Raw genomic sequence first — 25472 nt, 5'->3', positions numbered from 1 at the left:
CGCTGAAATCGGTGCCAGGCCTAATGAAATGACTGGGACATGACGGATCCGTAAAACGAGGCACCGCTGCCAATTCTCAGGCTCATTATCCTCTGATTGTGTCTTAATAACCTCATTATTTTGACAGTTGAGACGTTGTCAGCAACAGCCTCTGTCATTTCCCTGGCGTCTTTCTCCTGAAGCTGCTAATTTGTAGTTAAACAACTGTGATCCTGGCGAAACTGAGACATGAGGTAACTTGTTGTGTTTTATTGTTTGACAGATCCTGAATCCTCCTCCGTCTCCTGCTACGGTTCGCTCTCAGTACACCATGGAGTTCGGTTACTCCTCCAACAGTCCCTCCACGCACAGGTCCTACAGGTACGCAGACCTTTATCTGTTCCGTCTTTCGGGGGGGTACCGGAGTAATGGATCCGGTTTAGAAATGTAATCAGACTGCAGGATTACAGTCTGCTGTGTTGTGACCTGGAGGAGTTCCTGCAGCACGTGTGAACGTTTACAACAGTCCCCCTGAAAACGGCCCAGAGCCGCTTTCAAAGACGACCCTTTTATTTGCCCCTCTTACATTTTGAGATCTGAAAGGCCTGAAAAAGGCTCCGACTGCGAGCTCCGTTTGTAGCTTAATGTCGTCCCGCTCTGAGACCACAGGTTGTGTTTATGCAGAAGAAGGGAAAGTATGTTTAGAGTCTTGTGGAAAGGGGCTGTCGAGAACCTCGACCGGCGTTTCCGCTAAAGGAACCAGGGGCTAATCGTCGCAACTGACCCCGGAGGCTTCCTGCTCTCAGTGTAGTGACACCTGAAGGCCAAGGAACAATCAGGAACTGACAGGTCGAACCTGAATTTCAGTCGCTCAACGGTAAATTTCACAACAACACGACTCTGCAGTCTTGTCGCCTTGTGCCTGAAAACTGCAGCGAACGCCATCGTCGTTTTTTTTTCATTTAGCCGACGATTTCCAGAAGACACTGGAAAAGTGTCCTGTCCCGCCGCTTTTTGATGTAACGTTTTTCAGCGCACTTATAGATACTGGGGAAAAAGACAGAAAACTTCTTACTTATTTTAGGTCTGGGTGTGAACAGTTACAACAGAGTCAGACAATCAAGCAGGATAAAAACATGTTTTGTTTTGTTTTTTTATCCTGTCAGATTAGAAGAAGATATAGAGTCTGAACACGTTCAACCAGTGAGATTTGACACGTTACTCAGTGAAGTTCTGGCGGGAGGATGTTGTTCCTCTCGGACAGAGCCAGGCAGCCGTTTTCCCCCTGATCCCAGACTTGATGCTAAGCTAAGCTAGGCTAAGCTAAGCTAAGCTAAGCTAACCCGCTGCTGGCTTCGGACGTGAGCGTGGGATCAGCCTGAACGTGTGGAACGCTCTGCAAGAAAGGATGAATGTTCAGTACAGTGAACCGGGTTCCAGCTGAAATGTGCGAATACGTTTTAACTGCAGTATGTTTAGAATCAATAATCGATCAATCAGGCTGCGATATTTAGCTTCGCAGAACGGTTTGTGCCTGGTTGAGTGATTTTGTTGAAGTGAGACTGTCGGCTCATTTTCTTTTCTTCCGTTTTGCTTTGTCGTTCCTGCTCCGTGGTGTTTCTCTCAGCTACCGGCCCTACACCTACCGCCACTTCGCCCCTCCCACCACCCCCTGCAGCACCGACGTGTGCGACAGCGACTACACGCCAGGACGCCGGGCGCCGCTCAAGTCCGGCGTCGCCGCCTCCGCCGCCGCCAAGGGCTACACCAGCGACCTCAACTACGACTCGGAGCCTTTCCCGCCGCCGCCGACGCCCCGCAGCCAGTACCTGTCGGCGGAGGAGAACTGTGAGAGCTGCCCGCCGTCGCCTTACACCGAGCGCAGCTACTCCCACCACCTCTACCCGCCGCCGCCGTCGCCCTGCACGGACTCCTCGTGAGCCGAATCCCCCGACCCCCGCGCCCCCCACCCACACACACACACACACACACACACACACACACAGACCCCCCTCCACACAGCTCCGCCCCCTCACTGTAAATAGCAATTGTGCATAAATGAGGTTAAAAATGGGAAAGAGAGACTGAGGTCACAGAGGAGGAGTGAGGTGCAGGACGAAAAAAGGAAAAAAAAGAGAAACGGGAGCTGCAGAACATTTGTACATTGAAAAAGAGAAAAGCATATTTATATATTTTCTATACAGTGTTTACTGATAATGCCATGGAGGTTTGTATTAAGAAATTTGTACATTTTTTAAGAAAAGGTTTTATTAAAATCATCACAAATATAAGTTGCCTTAAACCAGGAGAAAAAGAGGCCGAAGGACAAAAAGCACACGGTGAAAACTGACCAGTGGGACGTTTAACTTATCTGATGCCAAATATGAAAAACATCAACAGCCACAGGAGGAGGCTGGCGGAGCCCGGAAGAGCTCCCCCCGGAGGCTCCTCCCGGCCGCTGCGCCGCTCGGCAGCCATCTTGTCTGTAGTCGCCCTGTGAACTGGATCGGGAGCGGCCGGGGAAGAAGCCGGTTTTCCGTGGCAGAGAATGTGGTACTGGGCCTTGGATTTGCATTTACCTCCTCTCCATCCGAGAAACGGTTCATAGGATCGTGTCCGCTGTGGATGTGAGTCATGTGCTGAGCTGCGAGGACCGGGGCGCCTTCTGAGCTGAAGCAATAACACTGTAAGGCACATATTTATTCTCCAGTCCGTCAAACCGGGAGCCCCGGTTCCGCGGGTCCCCGCGGGGGGCTGGACAAGCTGCAGAGCCCGAAGAGCACGTGAGCAAAGACCGTCGTCTCCTAGCTTCCTTTGCTCGTGTCCCCTCGGGGCCTCCGTACCAAACGCTAAAACGAAATTTTTCCCACTAAAAGTCGGAGACCAGGTCGGCGCCACATGACTCACATCCAGAAATCGTCGTCGTCATGATGCTCAGACAGGATTTAAACCAAAACGTACGCTTGTGTTTGACATTTCCTGTTCTCGCCGAAACGTTCAAATGCCCGACCGCAACCGCGTGATTTCGAGCGAAGCGACCCGAAGCTGCGCGGCCGACGCGGGCGCCTCCATCAGCTTCCCTCCACCTCTTGGTTTGATCGGTTTGCTTTTCGATCCCCGTTTTCGCACGTGGAGGAAGCAGCGTTTCCCACCGAGAACACGATCTTGTGCCTGACCAGTTACACATCTTCATATCTTTTTTTTTTTTATGTTGTTGTTGTCGTTGTTGTTGTTGTTGTTGTTACTTTGAGGAAAAAAAAACACAAAGGAAATCCAGTGCCCACTAAATGCTATATAGTATTTTTGTACCACATATTGTGTAGATAACGTATTTATAAGCTATATAGAAAATCATTGTAAATCTATCCATTGAATTCTTGCAGTACTTTTCATTCCGTCTTTTTTTATATTGCCTCATTATATTTTTCTACAGAATATCACTCCAAACGTACGGCGACAATCTCAGATCAGTCAAATCGAAGAACATATCCAGGTTTTTAGTGTCTGTTCATGTAAAGTCAATCTGATGTTTGAAGGACTGTTGTGCCAAAATCTTTTTTTTTTTTTTTTTGAACAATGTGGAGGCAGATGTCAGGAGTTGAGTCTGACAAAACCCTGAAGCTGGGACCAGAGGTGAAACACGAGGCGGCATCCGGTCTGTTGCCTTGACGCTTGTGTCAGCAAACTGTTGTTCGTTTTTCTTTTTCTTTTTTCCGTAGGTCTGTTCTTGTCTTCTTGTGCTTCTCGTGACGACCAGAAATATATTTTTCAAGATAACGTTTCCCTCCCTGTCGTCAAACGTTCGGTTTTGTTGTTCGGCTTAAGAGAAAATGTAAACACCAGCATGAATTCGAAGACAATCTAATGCTTTACGAACCCATCTCCGACATATCACTTTGTTTAGAGTCTAAATTTGTCTGTAGACGTTTAAAGGGCGACCAGCTCCGTTTGATGTAAAGTTTTTGTTTTTAACGCTGAAAGCAGAGAAAACATTGTCTCACTGAGGCGTTTTAGTCTGTGGAGACACTTTTAATTTGAAAACCATAATGAGATAACCGACCCGTTGCCTGCTCTTTCAAGAAAATCTCATTTTCACGCTTCGCCTCATGATATTCACGAAGTAACGAAAGCCCACGCTGTCAAAAGGCCGCGATAATCCCAAAGCATCACGGGCATCGCGTTCCTTTTTTAAATTTTTTAGATTAGATTAGAATTGAAGATTTTCGACACAACTTCTACAGATTAGACGAATGTTAAATGGTGTCTGATCGCCAGCAGTGCTGCCGCACAAGTTCTAGTCGGGAACCAAAAAAAACCTAAAAGTCATGACGTTTGGTGCCAAGTCCAAATAGTTCAGTCACGTTGTCTTTGGAAAACTTTAAAAACGTGCTCCGTCTGGTTGAGACGATTCCTCTCGTCTCCAGTGAAGTTGCTTCTGTTTTCTGGAAGCGAACCCGTACGGAGGCCCCGAAGCGCCGATGCCACATTTTACGACTCCTGTGCACACAGGACAGTGGCTCTGCACAAAATGTGGATCCAATGTTTCTTTGGGCACAAGTAGAGTCTGACTTCAAAATGGACATTTTTGTGTAGCGCAGTGATATTTTGAGGCCCTTTCGGTTCCTGCAGAAAATCACCCATCTGAACAGAAACCCGAACCACTAGAAACCAGTGCCGATGCCTCCGTACATCCTCAACATCTGCTCACATCTGTCAACCAGCTGAGAGCTGCCTGTGGTACAATCACTTACCTACACGTCCAGGTGTGTTTTCAAGCCGACCGCGTGCGCGGGGACACGGACACACACACACACACACACACACACACACACATCCACGTCAAATGGGGGGGAGAGAAAAGAAAAAAAAAAAAACCTTTTTGGGAGAGGTTCTCATTCGCTAACTGCACTTTACAGGACTTTTATTTTATTTTTTTAGCGGATTTTCGGTACAAAACTTCATAGTTGTCACGCAGCCGGACTGAGCTTGTGTAAAGGTGGACGTGTGTTTAGAAGACGGCTGAGACGCTGAGGAGGAGATTTTCACTGTAAACATCAGAGTTTTAGAGTCTGGTTGGAGACGGGGACTTTTTTTTGTGGTAAATCCTTCCCTCAGATTGTGAAATCACCTCATCGCTTTGTTTATTCAGTTCCTTCAGTTTAGCAGCATTAGGCCTCAAATGACCACATTTTTTTTCCCTTCAGATTAATAATTTGTACGATCTTTTTTTTTTTTTTTTTTTTTTCTGGAAAACTGAAGTGACGCTTCAGTTTTGTCTTTACAGGGTAACTGCTGTTATTCTGTCCGGGTTTGATTCAAGCTTAGTGTGTCCATGTTTTTCAGATTAAAAAAAAAAAAAAAAAAAAAGCCTCATAATTAAAAGATCAAGTAGAATCAAAGTGATTAAAAATGATCATTTTAGGGAATGAATTAAGTCATTTGATTTTCTGATTTAATATTTGAAGGGTTACGAGGCAGGCGTACGGGAACTTTGTGTAGATGAAATACAGCCTAAAATTAGCTGCTTCTTTTTTTTTTTTTTTTTAAATTATATTTTTGGAGGCCTTTCATAACGTAGATTTGACAGCTGGCAATGCAGCGAACGTCCCTGACTGGACGCAGAGAAGGAGATGCTGCTAAAATTTGTACATTTTGATTGAAACCTGGAACTGTCCGATCATCAAAGGTCAACGCGATCGTGAACGGAGCAGATGTTCGATTCCAACTTTTAGCACCTGACCTTTTTCAAAGTACGATGCCACAGACTCTTCTCAGCCTGTCGCGAAACGTACCGAGGTCTGATCCCCAGGCCCTGCTTTATTTGCGGGAACAATTTACCAGAAAAAGTCCCCCCCCCCCCAGACTCCACTAAGGCTTCGCATTGGGTGTGAAGGCGCAGTGACACACAGGAGACGTGTGACGGACAGAAAGGAGACGAATCGAACGCCTCCGTTTAGGCTGAGCTTCGACCTGAAAGTGACATTCTGTACAGATCGTGAGGAACGTGGGCGAAAAAGGTCAAAGAACGTAGAAATGTAAAAAGATTGAAAAAGGCTGAGTCATTTTTAAAAAGAAAAAAAAAAAAGCACTTTTGTCTCCAGGTTTGTCGGAGGTTCAAACAGGAAAACGGGAGTTTGTGTCGTCGTTCTTTGAAATGTCCTTCGTCCGTTTTGATCTCGTGGTGCTTTGCGAGGACGTTTGTGGAGACGACCGACATTTGGTTCGTCGTGTTCATTGAATTCCCGCCAACTCTACGTTTTTATACGATGACTGCTTTACCTGTAAACCAGAGTATCAGATGGACCTGTACAGCCCATCCAGCTGCCACCATAAGCTGTTGTAACTCATGAAATGCTGATTTTGGTTTTGTTCTGTTTTTGTTTTGGTTTATTTTTTTTGTTTCGTTTCCTTTTTTTTTTTTTTTGTTAAATATAAAGTGAGTGAACTTTGACCTCAGTGTCTGTGTGCTGATTGGTACTCTTTGGGGGGGGGGGCTGCAGGAACCGGTGCTGACCCTCCTGTGAGGGGAGATTGAAACGGATATCAAAGCATTGATATTCATATTACTTTGTCAGTGTTTGTGTACTGCTGAGTGAAGTGAGCAGCTCGACTGTGATTTACAGGCGAAATTCTTCGGGTTTTTATGAAGAACTATCGATGTGGTCACGTCATTGTGTTGGGATTTCACTGCATGTTGATAAAATGATCGTATCTACGGTTTTATATGGTTTTCCAGGGCATAACAGTGTCTATGATGTAAATAAGCCTCTACTATCAATTTACATAATGTCAAAAAAAGAGAGAGAGTGAAAGTAGAATATGTCCAGACTTTATTCCCGACAGTGAACCACATGTCGACCTTCAGGTCTGGAGGACGAGGACGAAAACCTTGGGCTCGTTTCTGCTGAATGTGGATTTCCTCTCCACTTCTTTTCTCTCTGATCTGATCAGTTTTCTTCCTGCGTCACGTTCACCCGTTTCTCTCCATCCGGTTTGCGACTTTGTTTTTGTTTTCTTTTAATTAAATGAGTTGCCAGTTGATCCGTCGATGCATCAGTGAACGGGCTCACTGAGCGCTGGCCCCGGGGCCCAGCAATGACACGAGACGACCACCATGCTGTTTCATTTCTATGTCAACGTCAAAAAAGGCACAAATTAAAATTTAATTCACACGATGATAATCGATCATCGATATTTTTATCGGTAAGAAATCGGTAAGAATCGGGTTTCGTTTCCGAAGCACCCGCTTTGCTTCTACCGTAATAACGGACCGGAGCCGGCAGTGAGCGGGTTTTGACGCAGACGCAGATGAGCTCGTCCCGCCGCCGCCGACTCAGCGGTACGGACGGAGTTTAACTCCCAGTTTAACACACGAGGTGCGGAGAGAAAAGGACCACGGAGGCAAAAGGCCCGTTGAGCCTCGCCGCTGCTCCACGCTCTTTATCGAGTGCGCACACTTTTAATCTGCCGCTTCTCCTCTGAATATTACGGTAACATAACTTCACGTTCTAGCCACGCCCCCTTTTGCAGAGTCCCTCCGCTGATTGGTCCGCGGCTGTCACATGAGGAGGAAACAACGGAAGAGGAGGAATCAGCCGCAGAAAGAAGGGTGAGGAAATAAACAAAATAAATACGATTAATTTAATACGACAAAAAACCTACCGGTGCTTTATTCACCGTTGCCGTTGTGTAGCTCGACGTGTTATCTAACGGACCCGGTGTCCTCGGGCGGTTTGCGCGGTTAGCTTGTCAGTGCGACGCGGGTTCAAATGATCGTGTTTCCATGTCCGGCGACGGAAAACGAAAATAGAACGCAGGTCCCGCTCCGAAACGGGCGCCTCTCAACGTCAATCCGAAACGCGGGGGGTAAGTTCCCCGGTAACTGCGCCGCGGGAGTCTAGACGTATTAGCTAACGTCGAGCGCTCCGGTGCTCGGCTCCGCGCTAAAGCCCCGCCGGAAGATTTCCTTCGCATGTTCAGGTGTGAAATGTCAGCAGGTTAGTTCCCGTTAAAATGGTCGGTTCTAGCTCGGATCCGCCGCGTCTCCGTCGCTTCTTCACGCGGAGTTGAATGTTTGAGGCCTGAAACGGGAAATTCCCACCGACACCCGCTGACGTCACGGCGTACCGAGCGGCCGCACCGAAACGTGAACTCGGTGTTCGAGGTTTCCGTCGGTACCGTTATTAGCATATCCGGTCCACAAACGTGCCCGGGCGCGCTTCGGCCTTCACCTGCGACCACCTGCACCGTCTCACCTGCGCGCAGACCTGGACCCGTTTGTGGCTATTGGGCGCATCGGTGCCCCTCCCCCGCGTCAAGCGTCCGCCGCCGAGGTTTCCAGGTCTTTCTCGCACCTGGAGCGTTAGGTGGGAGTCCGGGTGACCCTGGCCACCCGAACCACCAGAGAAGACCTGATCGCCGGGCTCCCACCAGGTGCCGATCCAGTCTGTTGCAACACAGAAGCAGAGCAATAAAACTTTAGACACTTAAAGGCACCATATGTTAGGGCTGTCCACAAATACTCTGACTTCGATGATAGAATATTATATAAAAAAACCAGACACTCGATTGTGGAAACTATTATTTGATGGTGGGGGGGTTGAGGCCCCTCTGGCCGCTGGTTTATTGATCGCACCCATCGGGTCCCGGCGTACTGACCAGCTGTTGCCGTGTTTCCAGGATCACTTGCGGCCGTCAGGATGCAGAGCACCACCAACTACCTGTGGCTCATCTCAGACCTGCTGGGTCAGGGAGCGACGGCCAACGTTTACCGTGGACGACACAAGGTACGGACCGAGCGCCAGACTCACCCGAGCCTGGTGCTGCTGGGTCGGGGGTCGGGGCACAACACTGGGCAGGTTTTCAGGTGTTCATACCACGGGAGAAGCCAAAAACAAAAACATGAATCTATAGAACGTTTCTCAGTTGGTTTCCCAGACAGTTTATAGGCAATCTACACAATTTTTGAGGATATCTTCATATCACCTGGATGTTATATTACCTGCTCCGTGGTTGAGGGTTTTATCCATATCACCCCGCACTAGCCGGAGCTGTTTCTGGGCGAGCATCAGTTGTCGCGGTTGAAAACACCGGTGAAAAGTCTGAAGTTCTGTTCACACTTTCAGCTTTTCAAAATAGCTGTTTTATTTGGATTTTTTTGGTTTGTTTGTTTGTTTTCATTTGGCGTGTTGGGATCCATGCTCAGAGCGGGTCACCACAGTTTTCGGTTGATCCGAAAATCCACACAACACCACGCCAGGGGCGCTTTCCTTCTGAGGGGAGACCGGAGGTGTGGGGACAGACGGGGAGCACGGGGATGGGGAGGGAAGGCTGCGACCTGCAACAAAGGGCCCTGGCAGGAACTGAACTGTGTAGGCTGCAGCTACACGGCAACACGTCCTAACCACTAGGCCACCGGGACGCCCCCAGCCTCGTTTTAAGCAGGCAAAAAAAAAATCTGTGACAATTTTGAAGATATAGAAATGTAAAAACAGAGATCTGCTGGCGTCACAGACGGTAACCGATACTGAAACTGCAACGGACGAGTAAAGTGTGTTTGTTACTTAAAGAACAGAAGCGATTAAGCAGCTAAAGATGATCTACGTGAAATGGGTTTACGACAGACTGCAGATACAGCAAGTCTGTCCTCTCCAGGCTCAGGGGGATGTTACAGGATTGATTAGAACAGTGACGGTGCAGCTTTTTAGGAGCGGGGCTCGGTGGGAGGTGGTGTCGGTCCGCCACCGTGGTCCAGACCGAAGCGACGGACTGTGAGGAAATGTGGTTCAGACGTTCGTGTTCCCCTCGGGATGAACTGTAGCGACTCTGCTGATCCTCTGACTTCATCAGGTCTGCGTCTGAATTTGTCCGTCACTTTGGTTTACGACCAAACCCCTGCTGAACTACTGAGGTTCCCATCAGCCTCGGCTGGACTGTGGAGAGAGACGAGGACAGAAATTGGACTCCAGCGTTACGCTTTGTTAGCCCGCGGGTGGAGAGGACGGCTCGGCTGTTACTGAGCTCGCCGCACGTCTGTGATCGGCCAGTTGGGACTTTTCGGGAGTCGTCTTTACAGCTGTGGAAGTTTTTCCAGACGCTTGACTTCTTCCACATCTTGCTGCTGTAGTGGTAACTTGTCTGTCGCATGGTCCCGTGTCACTGTCCCAGTGTCGGTGCCGGTAACGTTAGACGAAGCTGTGACGCACGAAAAATGCCACCGAGACTAAACGTCCTTGTCTGAGAGAAACTACCGATAATCAGCCTTGATTTGCGATGATTATCTCAATCGTTTTTAAAAACGCAGCATTCGAGTACTGATTGGACGTCGATTACCATGGCAACGGTCGAAGCGCCAAGGCTTCGAGGCCTTGGGGTCAGACCTAATGAGCTCGTCTAATCTACAGCGCCACTATTACGCAACGTTATTTAACATTACAGGATCTTAACCGTCCCATCAGTTGCGTTCACGTTTGTGGAAAATGAAGAGATCCGTGTGCAGGGAGAATCGTTTTTCTCCTTTCAGATCTGAAAACCCTCGGATATCATTTCATACACTGGCAGCTCAGATGTCGGTGGAGTCGCAGCTAATTCTCCTCCACCTCCCGCAGATCAGCCTGCGTTTGTAGTCGATCCAGAAGATTTCAAACCTTCAGACTGTGAAAACCACAGGACGGGGAATTTCCCCAAAAATCTTTAAAGCCCGCGGATCAGTCTGAACCTGATCTGACTGTTTGGATTCGGGATCTAATATCTCATTTATCGTCAACACCTACTTAGCAGATCTAATCAGAAAAGGGGCTTTTACATGGGTGTGGTACGTCTGTACAGATATTAAGTATTGATGCGTCATCTCGATGTGTCATCTTGATCTCTGTGTCTTCTAATCGCTTAACTAATCACAGTAATGGAAATTTTGCCTGCTGTGCCCGAACTTGTGTGTCTGTGTAGAAAACGGGGGACCTGTACGCAGTCAAAGTGTTTAACAACCTGAGCTTTTTGAGGCCGCTGGACGTCCAGATGAGAGAGTTTGAGGTTCTGAAGAAACTGAACCACAAAAACATCGTCAAACTCTTCGCTGTGGAGGAAGAGGTGAGTGAGCACTTCAGATGATGTGTCTTTACGGAAGCGGTGGGAACATTCGCTGCCTTTCCCCTCCGTTCATTTCCCCTCGTCATAAGCGTAAACATGTTTCTAACCTCCTCCCCCTCCCCTTCCCAGTCCAACACCCGTCATAAGGTCCTGGTGATGGAGTACTGTCCCTGTGGAAGCCTCTACACAGTTTTAGAGGAGTCGTCCAACGCTTACGGCCTCCCAGAGGACGAGTTCCTCGTAGTCCTTCATGATGTGGGTGAGAAACTCCCTTTATCTTCCCGTCAGTGACATCAGAGTTGGCTGTTTTAAACCGGACTCAGCGGGATTAAATCCAAACCGTCGCTTTGAGATGTTTCGTTTAAGATGACGAGAGACGGCGAAAGGCGGATCACAGATTGTAGAAATTTAAGCGTGCGGCATCTTTTTTTGCCATTTGTAAAAAGAAAGACGACGAGGCAGGGAACATGAGCGGCCAGGCCGTCCATGGCCAGAGAAATGTTTTTTAATTCCATGCGGGGACCGTTAGCATATGGACGAGACACATGTGTGTGATGTTCTCTGATCGGCTGTTGTGGCTCCTCCAGTGGCAGGTATGAACCACCTGAGAGAGTACGGCATCGTTCATCGGGACATTAAACCGGGAAACATCATGAGGGTGATCGGAGAGGACGGGTGCTCCGTCTACAAGCTGACAGACTTCGGAGCGGCCAGAGAGCTGGAGGACGACGAGCAGTTTGTGTCCCTGTACGGCACCGAGGAATACCTGGTGAGAGAAGATTCCCAGATTCACGGCTCCTTAGTCATTTCTAACCAATGAAAGAAAGTCCGTGGGGTCCAACGTGTCGGGGAGATCTGAGTAGGGAACGTTAAACATCGGGACCCCCCGCTGCCATCGCCACTGAGGGGCCCTTGAGCAAGGCGCCGGGCGGTGTTTGTGTTTTAGCCAATTTTTATCGGCAGCCGTGGGATTTACAGAAAGAGAAAAGACAGAAATCGTTCTGGCCACGTTTCTTAAGTATCCACGTACAACCAACTGTAACATGCGCAAGTTAGGTAACGTAACCTCTGACCTCTCACAGTAACTCTTCTTCGCGTTTCCTGTGCAGCACCCTGACATGTACGAGCGAGCCGTGCTGAGGAAAGACCACCAGAAGAAATACGGAGCCACGGTGGATCTGTGGAGCATCGGAGTCACCTTCTACCACGCCGCCACCGGCAGCCTCCCCTTCAGGCCGTTCGAAGGGCCGCGCAGGAACAAAGAAGTCATGTAAGAGCGCGACGTGGACCTGAACCGGGAGAAGAAGCAAACTAACGCTGAACTGACCGAGGTGTCTGTTTGTCTCAGGTATAAAATCATCACAGAGAAACCGTCGGGGACCATCTCCGGTCATCAGAAGTGTGAGAACGGGAAGATCGAGTGGAGCACAGAGATGCCGGTGTCCTGCAGTCTGTCCAAGTAGGAACATGCATGTTTCGTCAGTGTTTTCACAGTCAGTCCTGGGAAAATGTCAGGTTCAAGCTAACTTGCTTTTAAAGGCTTGAATATTGTTTATCAAAATCAAATCATTAGTAATGGATATGTTGACCCGACGGTATTGATTGTTTACTTCACTTACTACTAAAATATAAAACCACAAAACACACATTTAAGCAACACGGAGAGGTATTACAGGACCATCATCCCGAACGCCACCTACTCTTCTGTCATCGTAGCACAATAATATTAAACTTGACCGAGGACGGGTCCACTGAGTGGTTGTCAAACTACTGCGTCCAAGGTCAAGAATGAGCTGCTTTGAACCTGCCTGTTCGTCACAGAGCGTGCGATCCTCCGGTCTGATGTTTTCAGGGGTCTTCAGAGCCTCCTGACCCCGGTGCTCGCCAACATCCTGGAGGCGGATCAGGAGAAATGTTGGGGCTTTGACCAGTTCTTCGCCGAGACCAACGACATCCTGCACAGGACCGTGGTCTACGTCTTCAGTCTGCAGCAGGCCACGCTGCACCACGTCTACATCCATGAGTACAACACGTAAGACTCAGAGACGCGTTGGACGCGGCGTTAGACAGGAAACGAAGTAAAACAGAAAACACGACTGTTACATATTCCTGTTTGTTGCACGTATGTTTCTATTCATTTGGAAATATTAGGAATTACTCTTGAAATATCACATGGCTTCATTTTCAAAATATTACTATGATTTCTTTCTTTTTTTTTTGGCCATATTCATCTCAATTCTCCAACAGTGTCCCAAAAGCTTAAACCTGCCTGGGCACAGCTTAAAGGAACATTTCAAGTTTTTTGCTTAAATGTTTATTTGCATAATAAACGTTGGCATTATGCACCGGAGTCCGCTGGCTTCACTAATGGGGTTTGACTGTTTCTTTGTCTCCCCCTCCCCGGATGTAAAGTTGTCCACCGTGTGTCTGAAAGCCGTGGTCTCGTTCTCCACGTGTCCACAGGGCGGTGCTGTTCCAGGACCTGTTGTCCCGCAGGACTAGCATCCCACTACACAACCAGGAGCTGCTGTACGAGGGCCGCCGCCTCGTCCTCGACCCCAACCGCCAGGCCAAGACCTTCCCCAAGACCTCCAGAGACAACCCCATCATGCTCGTCAGCCGCGAGTCCATCACCACCGTCGGGCTCATCTTCGAAGACCGTACGTAGCGAGACGCCGCCCCCTGCAGGCGGCAGCAGGGCGATTAAAAGCATTCCCTGAAATAGCCCAAAACAGAGACTTGTTGATGTGTACAACTTGTTAAATACCAAACGTGGAGATCATCATTTCTGTGTTTGGATTCTTTCTAGGATCAATAGAACCAACTGCATGAACATGATTTACAACACCCCGTAAAAAGATCTCCTTTCACGCTTTTCCTTTTCCTTCACACACGTACACACTCTGAATTGAAATAATGTCCAGTCAGACACAATCGTATTATCAAGCTGCTGTACTTCTTCTGCTCTGGAGACACTTCCCTCACGTGTCCTGTTTTGAGAAAGTCTTTCTCTGCTGGTCTGCAGATCCTAGAAAAACTTAAATGTTAACTCTTAACATTGAACTCTTAAACTCTTAAATACCAGTGCAGCAGTTCTGCCCTGAAGTTCAGTCGTCTGATTTTCTGCTTTGTTTCATTTTGAATATTTAAATGAAGACCAAACGAAGTGATGCACATTTAACTCTGAGTGTCTTCGTCTTCGCAGCCAGTCCTCCCAAAGTCCAGCCTCGCTATGACCTGGACCTGGACGCCAGCTACGCAAAGGTACGGGTCAGTCAAAACTGAGAGCTGTCAACTGTCAGATTCGTCCACATTTAAAGAACAAAGGCACAGCTTTTAGTGCAGCCCGTTAAGGTTTCATCGGTTTGTCGAGAAATGTTTTCCGAGCGGCAGCCAGAGGGAGCAACACGACAAACGTACAGTAACAAAAGACGTCAGGGACCCGTCACAACGCACTGGTATAAAAAAGCGTGATTCGTAGTGTGTCAAGATTTTAGCCTGCAGAACGTTTTAACACTTCGGACGCAGAAATTTCATCCACAAATGGCTAAAAGCAGCAGGAACATCTGATGAAGAAATTCAGACCAATGCACGGAAGATTTAAGTCACTACTGTCCGTTTAAATGACTCGGATATCTCAGATTAAATAACTGCGTCCGTATCGATTACACTGTAAAGCAGTGGTTCCCAACCCGGGGGTCGGGACCCTTCGAGGAGTCCCCAGGTACTTTATGAAATTTTTTTTTTTTTTCATGATACTTTCACCTTTGGTCCCTGTGAGAGAGTCGAGGCTTCTTTGCTTTCCAGGACCTTTTTTCACATTTTGTTCCACACGTCTTGTGTTTTTTGTTTTGTTTTTTCCCGTAGGACAGTTGCTATGACAGAAGCAGATCAATAGATGGAGGTGTTTGAATGATTAGAAACAATTACTCTTAAACTCATTTCATTCATGTATCTGCTCCGTAGCCAACGGCTGCCGCTCCGTCGTCAGTGAGTTGTTAAAGAAAATGTAAACAGCAGGCAACCGAACGATTCAGAGATTCAAAGTCCAGATCCAGTTGTGACTCCACGAAGGAGACTGAAATTAGAGCGACTCCGTTTGCTTTTTGTTTAATGTCTGACTAGCCACTAAGAATCCTGCTCTCCTATTGGCCGGCAGATGTCCGTTAAATTCATACACACCTCAGAGTGTGTTCGACCGCAGGTAGGACAGAACTGAACTGGCTGAACTGGCTGAACTGGCGGAAGGCTCACTTGAAAGCCTGGAGGAGGACTTGACGCGGCCGGACTCGTTTGTCTTGCTCGTCTGATCCACACTGACATTCTTCTCCTTTTTTTCAGACTTTTGCAGGCGACGTCGGACATTTATGGAAAACCTCAGAGTCTCTGCTGGTTTATCAGGAACTGGTGCGAAAAGGAGTTCGGGGTCTGATGTAAGTTCGCATCGGACGGTCCGTGTGACCGTGAATGATGGGAAAGAAAAATGAAACCGTTTGTAACGCGGAGAGAGAGAGAGAGAGAGAGGGAGAGGGAGGGGGAGGGAGGGAGAGGGAGAGAGAGAGGATGACAGAGGCTGAACTGAACGGGAGAGAGAGGGTGAGAGAGAGAGGGAGGGAGGTGACCCTGAATCTGTACCTAAATCATAATAATAAGCTAAAAGCACAAACCAACAGCTTAAAAAAGGAAAACAAAAGTGCAGCTGACAGGTAGTTTCTCTACAAGACGTCTCACCTCTTCCAGAGAGAATCAACCGTAGCTCAGTGTGTGTTGATGATGAAAACCTGACCTGTTTATTGTAAGCTTCTCGTTTTTTTCCCAGTGAGCTGATGAAGGAGGACTACAGCGAGATTCAGCACAAGAAGTCAGAGGTTTTCCACCTGTGTAACTACTGCACACAGATACTGGAGAAGACAGAGCAACTGTGAGTGACTCGCGCTCGCTGATAAACACCATCCGGCCACATCGGCGGCGGCGGCGGAGGACACAGGTTCCCCTCAGAGACCGTTAACTCTCCTGTGTTGTCGTACAGGTTCGAGGTGTTGATGCAGGCCAACGTGCTGTCGACAGAGTACGACGAGATCTCGGACATGCACAAGAAGGTTCTCAGGGTGAGTTCTCCGCACAGTGGTTTTAACAGGTCGCCGTGTTTGTTTGTTTATCCCGGAGGGTAAAACTTGAGTGAGTGAAGGAGGAACCCGGGTCAACGGAGAGACGTGTCTCACGAGAGGACCGTGGTCTGTCCACATCACCAGCCAGCGCCGATGACGTCCTCTCAGAGACGTCGTGTTGCTACAGCGCAGCGCCCTGAACGCTAGTGGCTGAGGTGATGCCGGGCGGCGGCTGAAGCTGGAGCATGCGACTGCTAAGGGGTTCGAGGTGGTTCTCCAGGCATCGGCATGTGGTCACTGAGGTGCTTTAGGTGGTTGCCCGGGCGTCGGCGCGCGGTTGCCGAGATGTTTCGGGTGGTTGTTGATGCATTGAGGTCACGACAGCGTTTAAGACGACAACAGTCTGCAGCTGTTCCAGTTCACGCCAACGGAAACGCCGCCGTGGCTGGGTTTGGTCGGGGGGGCGGAGCAAATCCACACTAATTATTCCCGCCTGGATCAACTTTGGTGAACTTTGACATGTGAAATGATCAAATAGTTTGCGAAGATGTGCCCGTTAACTGTGCGGTACCACTCTCTGGTGTGACCGGGTCTTCAGGGGCCGGTTGCTAGGGCGTCGCCACGCAGTCTTATCAGGTAGTTTCTAGGTTGTTCCAGGCTGCAGGCAGGATGCTAGTGGAAGTGTAGCTCTGGCCTACTCCCCGTGTGTTACCGAGTGTCCCGTATGAGGTTGCGATGGCGTTTTCTGAGGATGCGTTTGTAACACATGCTGACATGTTCATGTGTGCAGATCTCCAGCTCTCTGGAGCCCATCGAACGAACAACACAAGACATCAAGAGTAAATTTCTCTCAGGGGGCCTGCTGACCGACAGCTGGACGCAACAAGTGGGGACCCACCCCAAGGACAGGAAGTAAGACTGCGTGTGTGTGTGTGTGTGTGTGTGTGTGGGTGTAATAAATGGGTGTATGACGGCGAGCTTGTCTCTTTCAGTGTGGAGAAAATCAAAGTGCTGCTGGACGCCATCACAGCCATCTACCAGCAGTTCAAGAAGGACAAGGCGGAGAGACGTGAGTTTTTCAGCACAAACACGACGAGACGGCAGCTGGGTGACGGGCCAGCTGTTAGTGGCTTCACCTTTAATGAGTATCTACCGTTACTGCCGACGCCAACATCAAACACCACGGCGCATTTCTCTGATTTCTAATTTCATTCAAATAGTTGTTTTGTCTGTTTTCCTCACTAACACGTCAAACACATGTCCTTTTGTCCCTTCTCATTTTCTGGGGTAAGGTCTGCCGTACAACGAGGAACAGATCCATAAATTTGACAAGTAAGTTCGCTCGGCAGCCGTTGACTCCGACTCTGTTTCTGCACTGCATCAGTCTGGACTTTTATCCTGAAGTCCTGACCTGTACCTACGTGTGTGTGTGTGTGTGTGGTCTCTCTGACAGACAGAAGTTGGTCCTTCACGCCAGTAAAGCCAGATCCCTGTTCACGGAGGAGTGCGCCATGAAATATCGTCTGTTCATCTCCAAGAGCGAGGAGTGGATGAGGTACGACGCAGATCGGTGGCGGCGAACTGGGCCGGGCCCGCGCCCATAACCCCCTCCGTTTCCTTAGTGACAGCGTGAGCGTTGAGGCCTTGTGTCTGTGTTTTCAGGAAGGTTCATCACGTGAGGAAGCAGCTGCTCGGTCTGTCCGGTCAGCTGATCAGCGTGGAGAAGGAGGTCACCGTGATGATGGAGAGAGCCATCAAGGTAAACGACCGGCCCGCACGTTTTACACCCAGGTGCCGGGCGGAGGACTGAGCCCGGGTCCACGCTCGGATCCGTGTTTGTAGAAAAGGTTGCTCAGTAAGATCAGGCCGGCGTTTGTATCTGCGCTCTTCGCTGGCCGTTGTTGCAACTTTCCATCAAACCCCACAAGCACTGGAGCTCCAGCACATGGGCAGCGTAGGAGGAGGAGGAGGAGGTACTCTGACTCTTCGCTCAAGTAAAGGCAGCGATACTACAAAGAAAAAAAAACTCTGTTACAAGTAAAAGTCCTGAACATTTTGCTCAAAAATAAGTAGACAGTAAATATACTAAAAACCGTAAAAACACTCTCACTATGCAAAACGGCTCCATTCAGAGTTGTATTTGTCATATATCCAGTATTTATTATTGGAGTATTACTGGTTCATTGACGTGCAGTAGGGGCCCCAAGTCTGAGACCACCTTCCCGCTGCAGCATTTTAAAGTTGTCACGATTGGAACAGCTTCATGTCCAGTTGGGGAGTTAAACACTGCACGTTCTCCTAAACAAATGTTTCGCGTAGAGGACTAACCGCTAACCGCGGCTGTCGGTAGATGCAGCGGAGTAGAAGCGTAAACTATCATGACAAGAAAATGCTCAAGTGAAGCACAAGTAGCTCAAAATTCGTAAAATTGGTCACCTTCCACCACTGCACATCGCTGGAGACGAGAGCACAAACCCAGAAATAAAAATAGGAAAGACTCCGTATTATCTCCAAGGTTCTGCAAACTGTGTTCGATATTAACACTGAAATGACGGCACAGCATTGAGACTCTACACTGTTACATTTGGCTCTCGACTTTCTAAAATTGAAATTCAGTTAATGAAGTTTCAAATTGTCCGTAACAGAATGAAAAACAGAGTCTGCAGGTCTCAGTATGAAACCAAAACTGTCTCCAGGGGTCGAGCTTCAAGGTTCGTTCTTGACCTTGGAGACGCTGGTTTGACAAAGATCAAAGGTCAGCTTTAACCACATGTCATGGTCTTCCTCGGTGGATGGATCCTCAGAAGTCACGGAGATGACGGAGGAAAGCCAGTAGATGTGGCTGAAAGCTTCGGGGTTTTTTGTTTTGGGGTCAAATTTTCTAAAGGGTTCAGGCACAGCATCAGACTCTCGCTGGCTCCTCGGGTTGGGTGGTCGGCGATCTCGGCAACATCTCAACACGAGCCGTTTTGGTTCATCTCTGAAAAACTCGACCACATCAGTGTTTGGTAAATGGGCTCATTGCTGAACATTTTGAGCCTTTTCTTTTGAGTATTCAACACTCACATGAGAAGCGACCGGTGCTAGGTGCTGTGTTAAAATCAGCCTGTAGGTGGTGCTTCTACAGTGGCGCTCTGTGTGTGTCGTCCAGCTGCAGGAACAGCTGCCTCAGAAAGTCCTTCCTCTGGTGTCCAGTGGGATGAAACCGCAGGCCTACCTGAGTCAGAACACACTGGTGGAGATGACGCTCGGGTAAGCGTTTGGTTTACTCTTCATCATCAAGGCCAATCAGATTTTCCAGGGTCGACCAACCAGACCAAGCGTTCAACCTGTTTCTGAGGCTGCCGACTGACTCCATGTTGTTTCTCAGGATGAAGAAGCTGAAGGAGGAGATGGAGGGAGTGGTCAAAGAGCTGGCGGAGAACAACCACTTCTTAGAGAGGTCAGGCACCGGACGTGTTTCCTTTTTCCCCACGTGTCAGATGTCACCCGAGCACAGAGGAACATTTAGCCTAGCTTAGCGTGATCACTCCATGACACGAGGAAAATCCACCTTCTTTCAGATCCGTCTGATTCACATGTTGTAGAAGCGGGACCCAGAGCCCAGAGACGTAGTGACTGCAAAACCATTAAGGCCTTGTTTTCTTTGAATTCACGGTGCAAACTTGGTAACTGTCACAGGGCAGGATCGAAATTTGGGATTAATTCATGAATAAACAATAGATTCTATTGGTAATATCTCGTGTTTAATGGACTCTCGGTAAAAACGCCTTAAAGCTCCGTAGAGGTGCCTTCATTTTTTAATTAAAGGGAAAATTCAGGAACGGCTTTGATGGTATTTTGTACGTTTTAAGGGGTTTTTACCCTCTAAACCCCTTAAACTCTGCAGAAAAGTCATAAAAATACCTGAACTACTTCAATTAACCTTCTTAATCCATTCACAAGAACACCTTTATTTTTCAAGTAAGGTGGAAATTCAGGGACAGTTTTAGTCTCGTTTGGTCAGCTGAGGTTAAAGAAGTGAGACTGTCTTTAGAGCGTTTTTTTTTTTTAGAGGGATAATTCATGAATAAATTAATAAGAACTTTGGATGGGGGCTAAGAAATCCTTAAAATTGACCAAATAGCATGAAAGACAAATTCTGACTTTAAGTCATTTTACCCCTTCATACAGCAGAATCCAAATTATTTATGAATTAACTCCGTTACACGTACATCTTTAGGAACGACGACGTCCCCAAATTTGATTGATAAACCCCTTCATAGGATGAGTTATATCTTAAAAGGGCCCAAATTCTGAAGGTGAAAATATAGAGACGACTTTCAGGTCCTTTAGTGAAAATAAATTACAACCCATGAAATAATGAATTTATTCCATCGTTGCCAAGGAGTAAGTTAAAGGTGGTTTTAGTGGCGGGTTCATGGCCGACGGACCGAGCGGAGTCACAAACCGCTGCTCAGACCACACTGTCCCGTTTCAGCTGATTCGACACCCGTTCGATGAACGTTTGCATCAGACGGAGCTGGAGATGTTGGGTTCTCTCTGTCGTTGCCGTGGAGCCAGACTACAAGCCGTCTTTGAATCTGACCCCGATCCGCTGAGAAACAAGTGTTAACCTGTGACTTCTGTCTCCTGCAGATTCGGGACGTTGACGCTGGACGGAGGGTTGAGAGGATGAGACGTTTGTACATATTCAGTGTCTTTTTCTTGTAAATACTGTGAGACTGTAAGATGAAGTATGGTTTTGATTTGTTTTTGTTTTGTTTGGTTTTGTATGAAGGGGCCTCTCGTCCGATTCCATCTGTCATTCGATCCGTTCTCGAACACGCTGGGACTCCCCCGCGTTAGAAACGGCTCCGCTCGGCTCCATATTTTCTCCTGATGATCGGTGACGGGACTCGGAGCTGCGAGCGCCCCAAGCGATCCAGACTCGACCCCTGAAAACACACCAGGCGCCTCGGTCTGAATCGATTCGACAAAACCCCTCGGCGACAAATGAAGGAGGTTTTCAAGGGATACGTCCAACTTGGAGTATTTGTCAAATCCACTAGTTATGACCGAAGGGATTTGGTTTTAGGGCTCAGAGATTTGTTCAGCTACACGTTAATAATTCAATGTTGAGGCACTTGTCCAGTATTCAGTTATTTAACAGGTTTTCTCAGATTTTGGACTAAATTGAAAGGGTTTGAAAGTGTTCACTGGTGTTTCATGGGTTTTTAAAATGTACAAAACATTTCAGGTGCCCCTTCACTTCTGCCTTCGTTTTTCCGTTAAGGTGCAAATTCAGGTTCTTCCCGACATGTTGGCTTATTCTAAAGGAGCAGTGTCATGTTTTAAGGGGTTTTTAATGTATTAAATGAGCGATTGAAGCTGTTTGGTTAAGACCTTTTTAAAATTGACCAAATAGCCTGAAGGCCCTTTCTTACATTTAAAAGAGTTTTTGCTCTTTGCAAACCCTTTAAATTGTGGAGAGAATTCATTTAAAATGAATTAATAAAATCCACGATCCATTAATTAATTAATCCCAGAATTACAGTAATGTTTAGGTACAAGTTAAGACGTATCTGGAAAGTTGATTTTGTATATTTCAAGGGATTTTTGGTCCCTAAAAAACTCCTAATGTAGTTAGTACGTGAACGTGTTAGAAGGTCAAGGTAAAGCTGATAAATACCTGAATACTGACTAAAAATATGAATTTGTGTCTGAAAATATTTCAGAGCTCGAACCTTAACCTCAAAATCTCCTCAGACTCGTCGATAACTAATCTGTCAAACGTGCCGACGAAGGGAAAAGTCGCGTGAGGCGCTCGATGTGTTGTCGGGGGTGAATTAATGGTCAAACGAACAGGATGCAATCGGTCGATAGTCCCGGTGACCGGGGGACCAGGGTCGGGTCCATTCTCCCCTTAGCTGAAAAACCCTGGACGGAGCGCTTTCGTGTCATTTGCTCAACTTTAAGGGATTTTTTTTTGTTTTTTTACTTCTTTAAAAGCTCTTAACCTGCAGAAAACAACTCCATCTTCTCCCTAAAGCCTCGTGGGAATGGCGTCTCTGTTCACGGTCACACCGATGCCATGTGCAGGCAGAACTTCGAGGGGCTACGTTGCGGACTGCCGGTTCTGTTAGATATTAATTTATTGTTCTTTTACGGCCGATCAATAATCACCGTCAGCTTCCCGCCCTCTCTCTGTAGCTCGGTCTCGTCACGTGCTTTCTCCGGACAGGAAGTCGCTGGTCGTCGTCAGTGACGAGCAGAAATACCTTCTCACGTTCACCTGGACGGACACGTCAGCTGCTCTCCATCTGTTTACTCTTTAAAAGATGTCGAAGTTTGGGTTTGTCGATCACCAGAATTCAAAGTGCTCGGACTGTTGGAAAAACCTGTAAATAAATGAATAAATAAATAAATGAATGAATGAATGAATGAATGTGCGGCTTTTTGACTCTCGTCTGTCTCGCGCGTCTGCCTGCTCCCCTCAAAAGCAGCCCGAGAGCGCGAGCTTGCACCCGGACGTGGACGGTGACGGCCCCGACCTTCTCCTTGCTGCTGGCCGAGGTCGGTCGGTCGGTGTCCGGGGTCCGGGGTCCGGGTCCGGTCGACCGTTTCTCTGCGGGAAATCCCGGTTTGTCCCGCGTGAGCTCGAGGAGACACACCTGCACGCGGAGTAAGGACGGGGAAAGGAAACGGCCCGTGCTGAGACCAAACTACGACTCTTTTGAGACGATGCGTCAGGACACCTCCACCTGTGGCATCTCGTCACCTCCACGTATCGCGTGATACCGGCCGTTTAGCGAACTCCAAATCATCGGGACGCAGCGTCCCAGCGACCGGACTGCAGCGGGTGAGGGTCTGTTTCAGGGGGGTTCTGGCCGGACTGACGGGTCTCTGAAGGGTGACAACCCGGTGACGTGTTTCCGCCTCACGTTGGGGCTGCTTGTGAGGAGTCAGAGTTACGTCGAGATGTGAACGTCTCACCTTCCTCTCGTTTACCAGAGGAAACCTGGAGGATCTCCGGAACACCTTTGCCTGTCAGCGCCACCGCACACACACACACGCACACACGCACACACACAGACAGACTCTCACCTCTTCCCCTTTGACGTTATTTGCCGTCCCCACTCCCTCTCTGCTCCTCCTCCTCCTCCTCCTCTCCCATCAGCACCACTGCTGGTCGCCCGTAGCAACCGGCCGGTTGGAAAATCACCGTCTCCCGGGCGCTGCGGTCGCCATGGCGACACGCTGCGACAGCGGGCCCCGTCTGCATCGTCTCCTTTCACAGAGCAGACGTGTCGCGGAGACACCGAGGGGCCGCGAAAATCAATAAGCGTCGATGAATGAATCCATCCGATCGGTTCGGCGGCGGCACGCGGACGCAATCCTGACGTAACAACAACAAACACGAGAAAACCGAAACATAACGACGACACCGATGATGATGATGATGATGATGATACGTGTTCGAGAACTTCTCCGGCTGGTAGTAAACTCGGCGGGGAAACGGAACAAGCAGAGAACCGCGAGTCATGAAACGAAGTAGTAAAAACTGACCCGAGGTCTGTGGACGCACGGGCGCCCCCTCGCATCCGTGATTCGGCGCCGCCAGCGGGGGTCGGTCGTCGGAGGTCGGACGTGCAGCAGCGCCGCGGCCGCTGTCGCTCGGGGTCAGAGACCTAATGAGTCGTCCTCACACGCTGCAAGTGAGAAAATAAACAGGTCGGCGCCTTCTGAGCCTTTCGACCGCATCGGGGTTCTGCTCTGGGCCCCAGAATCGGCCTCGTCCGCCCCCGCTGCCTCCTCTGCATCCTCCAGCGGATCCGTGGCGACGACGGACAGCGTCCACAGGGGGACCGACGGACGGACCGAACAGCCATGACGGACCTCCTCCTCCGGGCCGCCGCTCGTCTCCTCCACCGGCTCTGAATCACGGAAAAACACCAGGATGAAGCGTCCGTCCCTGCTCCGCTCTGCGCCGGTGAGTCCAGCGACCAGCGCCGACATTTCCCCCACGAACGGGCACCGCCGCCGGGGCTCGCTGCGGCTCCCGGCTCGGATCCGCGTCTGAACGGTCGCTTTGGTCTCCGGTAGACGCAGCGACCAGAGTCCGGCTTCATTTTGTTGGTTTTAACGCGGTCTCTCCGCGGGTCCCCCCGTCGCGGAGAACCGGGTGCAGGAGCGGACGCGTCGCTCGGGCCCGGATTCACGATGCCGCTCCGCGTCCAGGTCCCGGTTCGTTGGAGCTTGTTTATCCGTCAGTTTGTTTGTTTGATCACTGATCGATCGATTAGTTGTAAAGACGACGCTCCAGTGATATCGGATATCGGTAAACGGACCTGATTTAACGGCTCTGCGTGTTGAATAGTTATTTATTTATTTTTTAGAAATCCACTGTTGCTCAAAGCTGAAATACAGAAGAGTGTGTGCGAGCTGCGGGTTCATCGAGTCGTCTGGCAGGTAAACGACCACAGTGAAAGTACATTTAGTCGAGTACGACGCATCCAGGTGGGATGGAAAGGGGCCTTCGTGCTCACCTGGAGGCGGGAGCCTGTCTGCGGCGCGTTGGGCAGAGGAGCGGGTGAGCGGGTGAGGTCACCCGGTGTCCAGGGACCTAGACGCCGGCTCCCCCGGCGCAGAGTCACCGCTGAGCGTTACCGGCGATCGGAGACGAGCGGGCGGCGGGTCAGTCCACCGACGGACGGGGGGGACGATCCGCCCTGCCCACGGTCCCGTCGGGTTTTCCGCCCGGTCGCTTTAAGGAACCCGCGCTCACCTTTTCCCGGGACTTGGTAGGACAAACTGCCGATTTCATGTCAGAGACGACGGTTGTCGATCGCCTGCGACCTTCAACACTTTTCAGGGGAGAGTTTGTTTCCCTCCGCCACATTTCTCCGACTCTTCTCGTTTCTTTGCAGAAAAAAAGCTCCTACTCGCAAAGAGTGATGGGAGGTAACTAAGCACGTTCACTCGGATGCTGTTTCTGTTCGGGTCCGGTACTTGGGACAGTCCTGCTCTACTCCGGTTGTACATCCGGGCGTGTAGAGCAGCTTCGACGACATCTGCTCCGAGCATCGGGAAAGACAACGGAGCGACGCGGCGAGAGGCCGGACGTCGCCACGGGGTGGGAGGTGTCGCTGCCTGTGTCCGGGTGGAGTAGTTTTACCGAGTGGAACCAGCTTCTCGGGGCTCGCTCGTTTGAGAGGCGGGTTGCTCCGGCGTCGTCTTGGGGCTTCTGGCGGAGCGGCGGACGTCCGGCTGGGGCCACGTCCCGCCTTGAGGGAAGGTTCGCCGTTGCTTTGTGGC

The 25472-nt window shown here is 49.3% G+C and overlaps 2 protein-coding genes across 8 annotated transcripts in view; both read left to right on the top strand.

The window, feature by feature from the left end:
* Positions 1-1934, top strand: part of lrp6 (low density lipoprotein receptor-related protein 6) — a 49367-nt gene extending 47433 nt beyond the window's left edge. For both annotated transcript variants that reach the window (XM_040150816.1, XM_040150807.1), the window contains exons 22-23: positions 263-360; positions 1607-1934. In XM_040150816.1, coding sequence (XP_040006750.1) covers positions 263-360; positions 1607-1919 — 411 coding nt within the window. In that variant the 3' untranslated portion in view covers positions 1920-1934. The remainder of the gene's footprint in view (positions 1-262; positions 361-1606) is intronic.
* Positions 1935-7404: 5470 nt separating this feature from the next.
* tbk1 (TANK-binding kinase 1) lies at positions 7405-22590 on the top strand. Of its 6 annotated transcripts, none has more exons than XM_040146533.1 (22): positions 7615-7845; positions 8659-8765; positions 10927-11067; positions 11197-11326; positions 11655-11836; positions 12177-12337; positions 12416-12526; positions 12920-13099; positions 13531-13727; positions 14273-14331; positions 15409-15500; positions 15887-15988; positions 16097-16175; positions 16966-17087; positions 17168-17244; positions 17468-17507; positions 17629-17730; positions 17838-17934; positions 19327-19427; positions 19546-19617; positions 20814-20856; positions 22368-22590. In XM_040146533.1, the coding sequence occupies exons 1-21, from the start codon at positions 7749-7751 to the stop codon at positions 20851-20853; spliced, it is 2289 nt and encodes a 762-aa protein (XP_040002467.1). In that variant the 5' UTR covers positions 7615-7748; the 3' UTR covers positions 20854-20856; positions 22368-22590. The 6 variants fall into 6 exon arrangements, with proteins under 6 accessions (XP_040002481.1, XP_040002467.1, XP_040002460.1 ...); XM_040146526.1 differs by having other exon boundaries at positions 20956-22590; XM_040146547.1 differs by lacking the exon at positions 7615-7845 and adding an exon at positions 7405-7588 and having other exon boundaries at positions 20814-22590.
* The last annotated feature ends 2882 nt before the right edge of the window (positions 22591-25472 follow it).

This window comes from Xiphias gladius, chromosome 2 (assembly GCF_016859285.1).
Source record: "Xiphias gladius isolate SHS-SW01 ecotype Sanya breed wild chromosome 2, ASM1685928v1, whole genome shotgun sequence".
NCBI classification, from domain to species: Eukaryota; Metazoa; Chordata; class Actinopteri; order Istiophoriformes; family Xiphiidae; genus Xiphias; species Xiphias gladius.
This window is presented reverse-complemented; position numbering and strand designations above follow the sequence as displayed.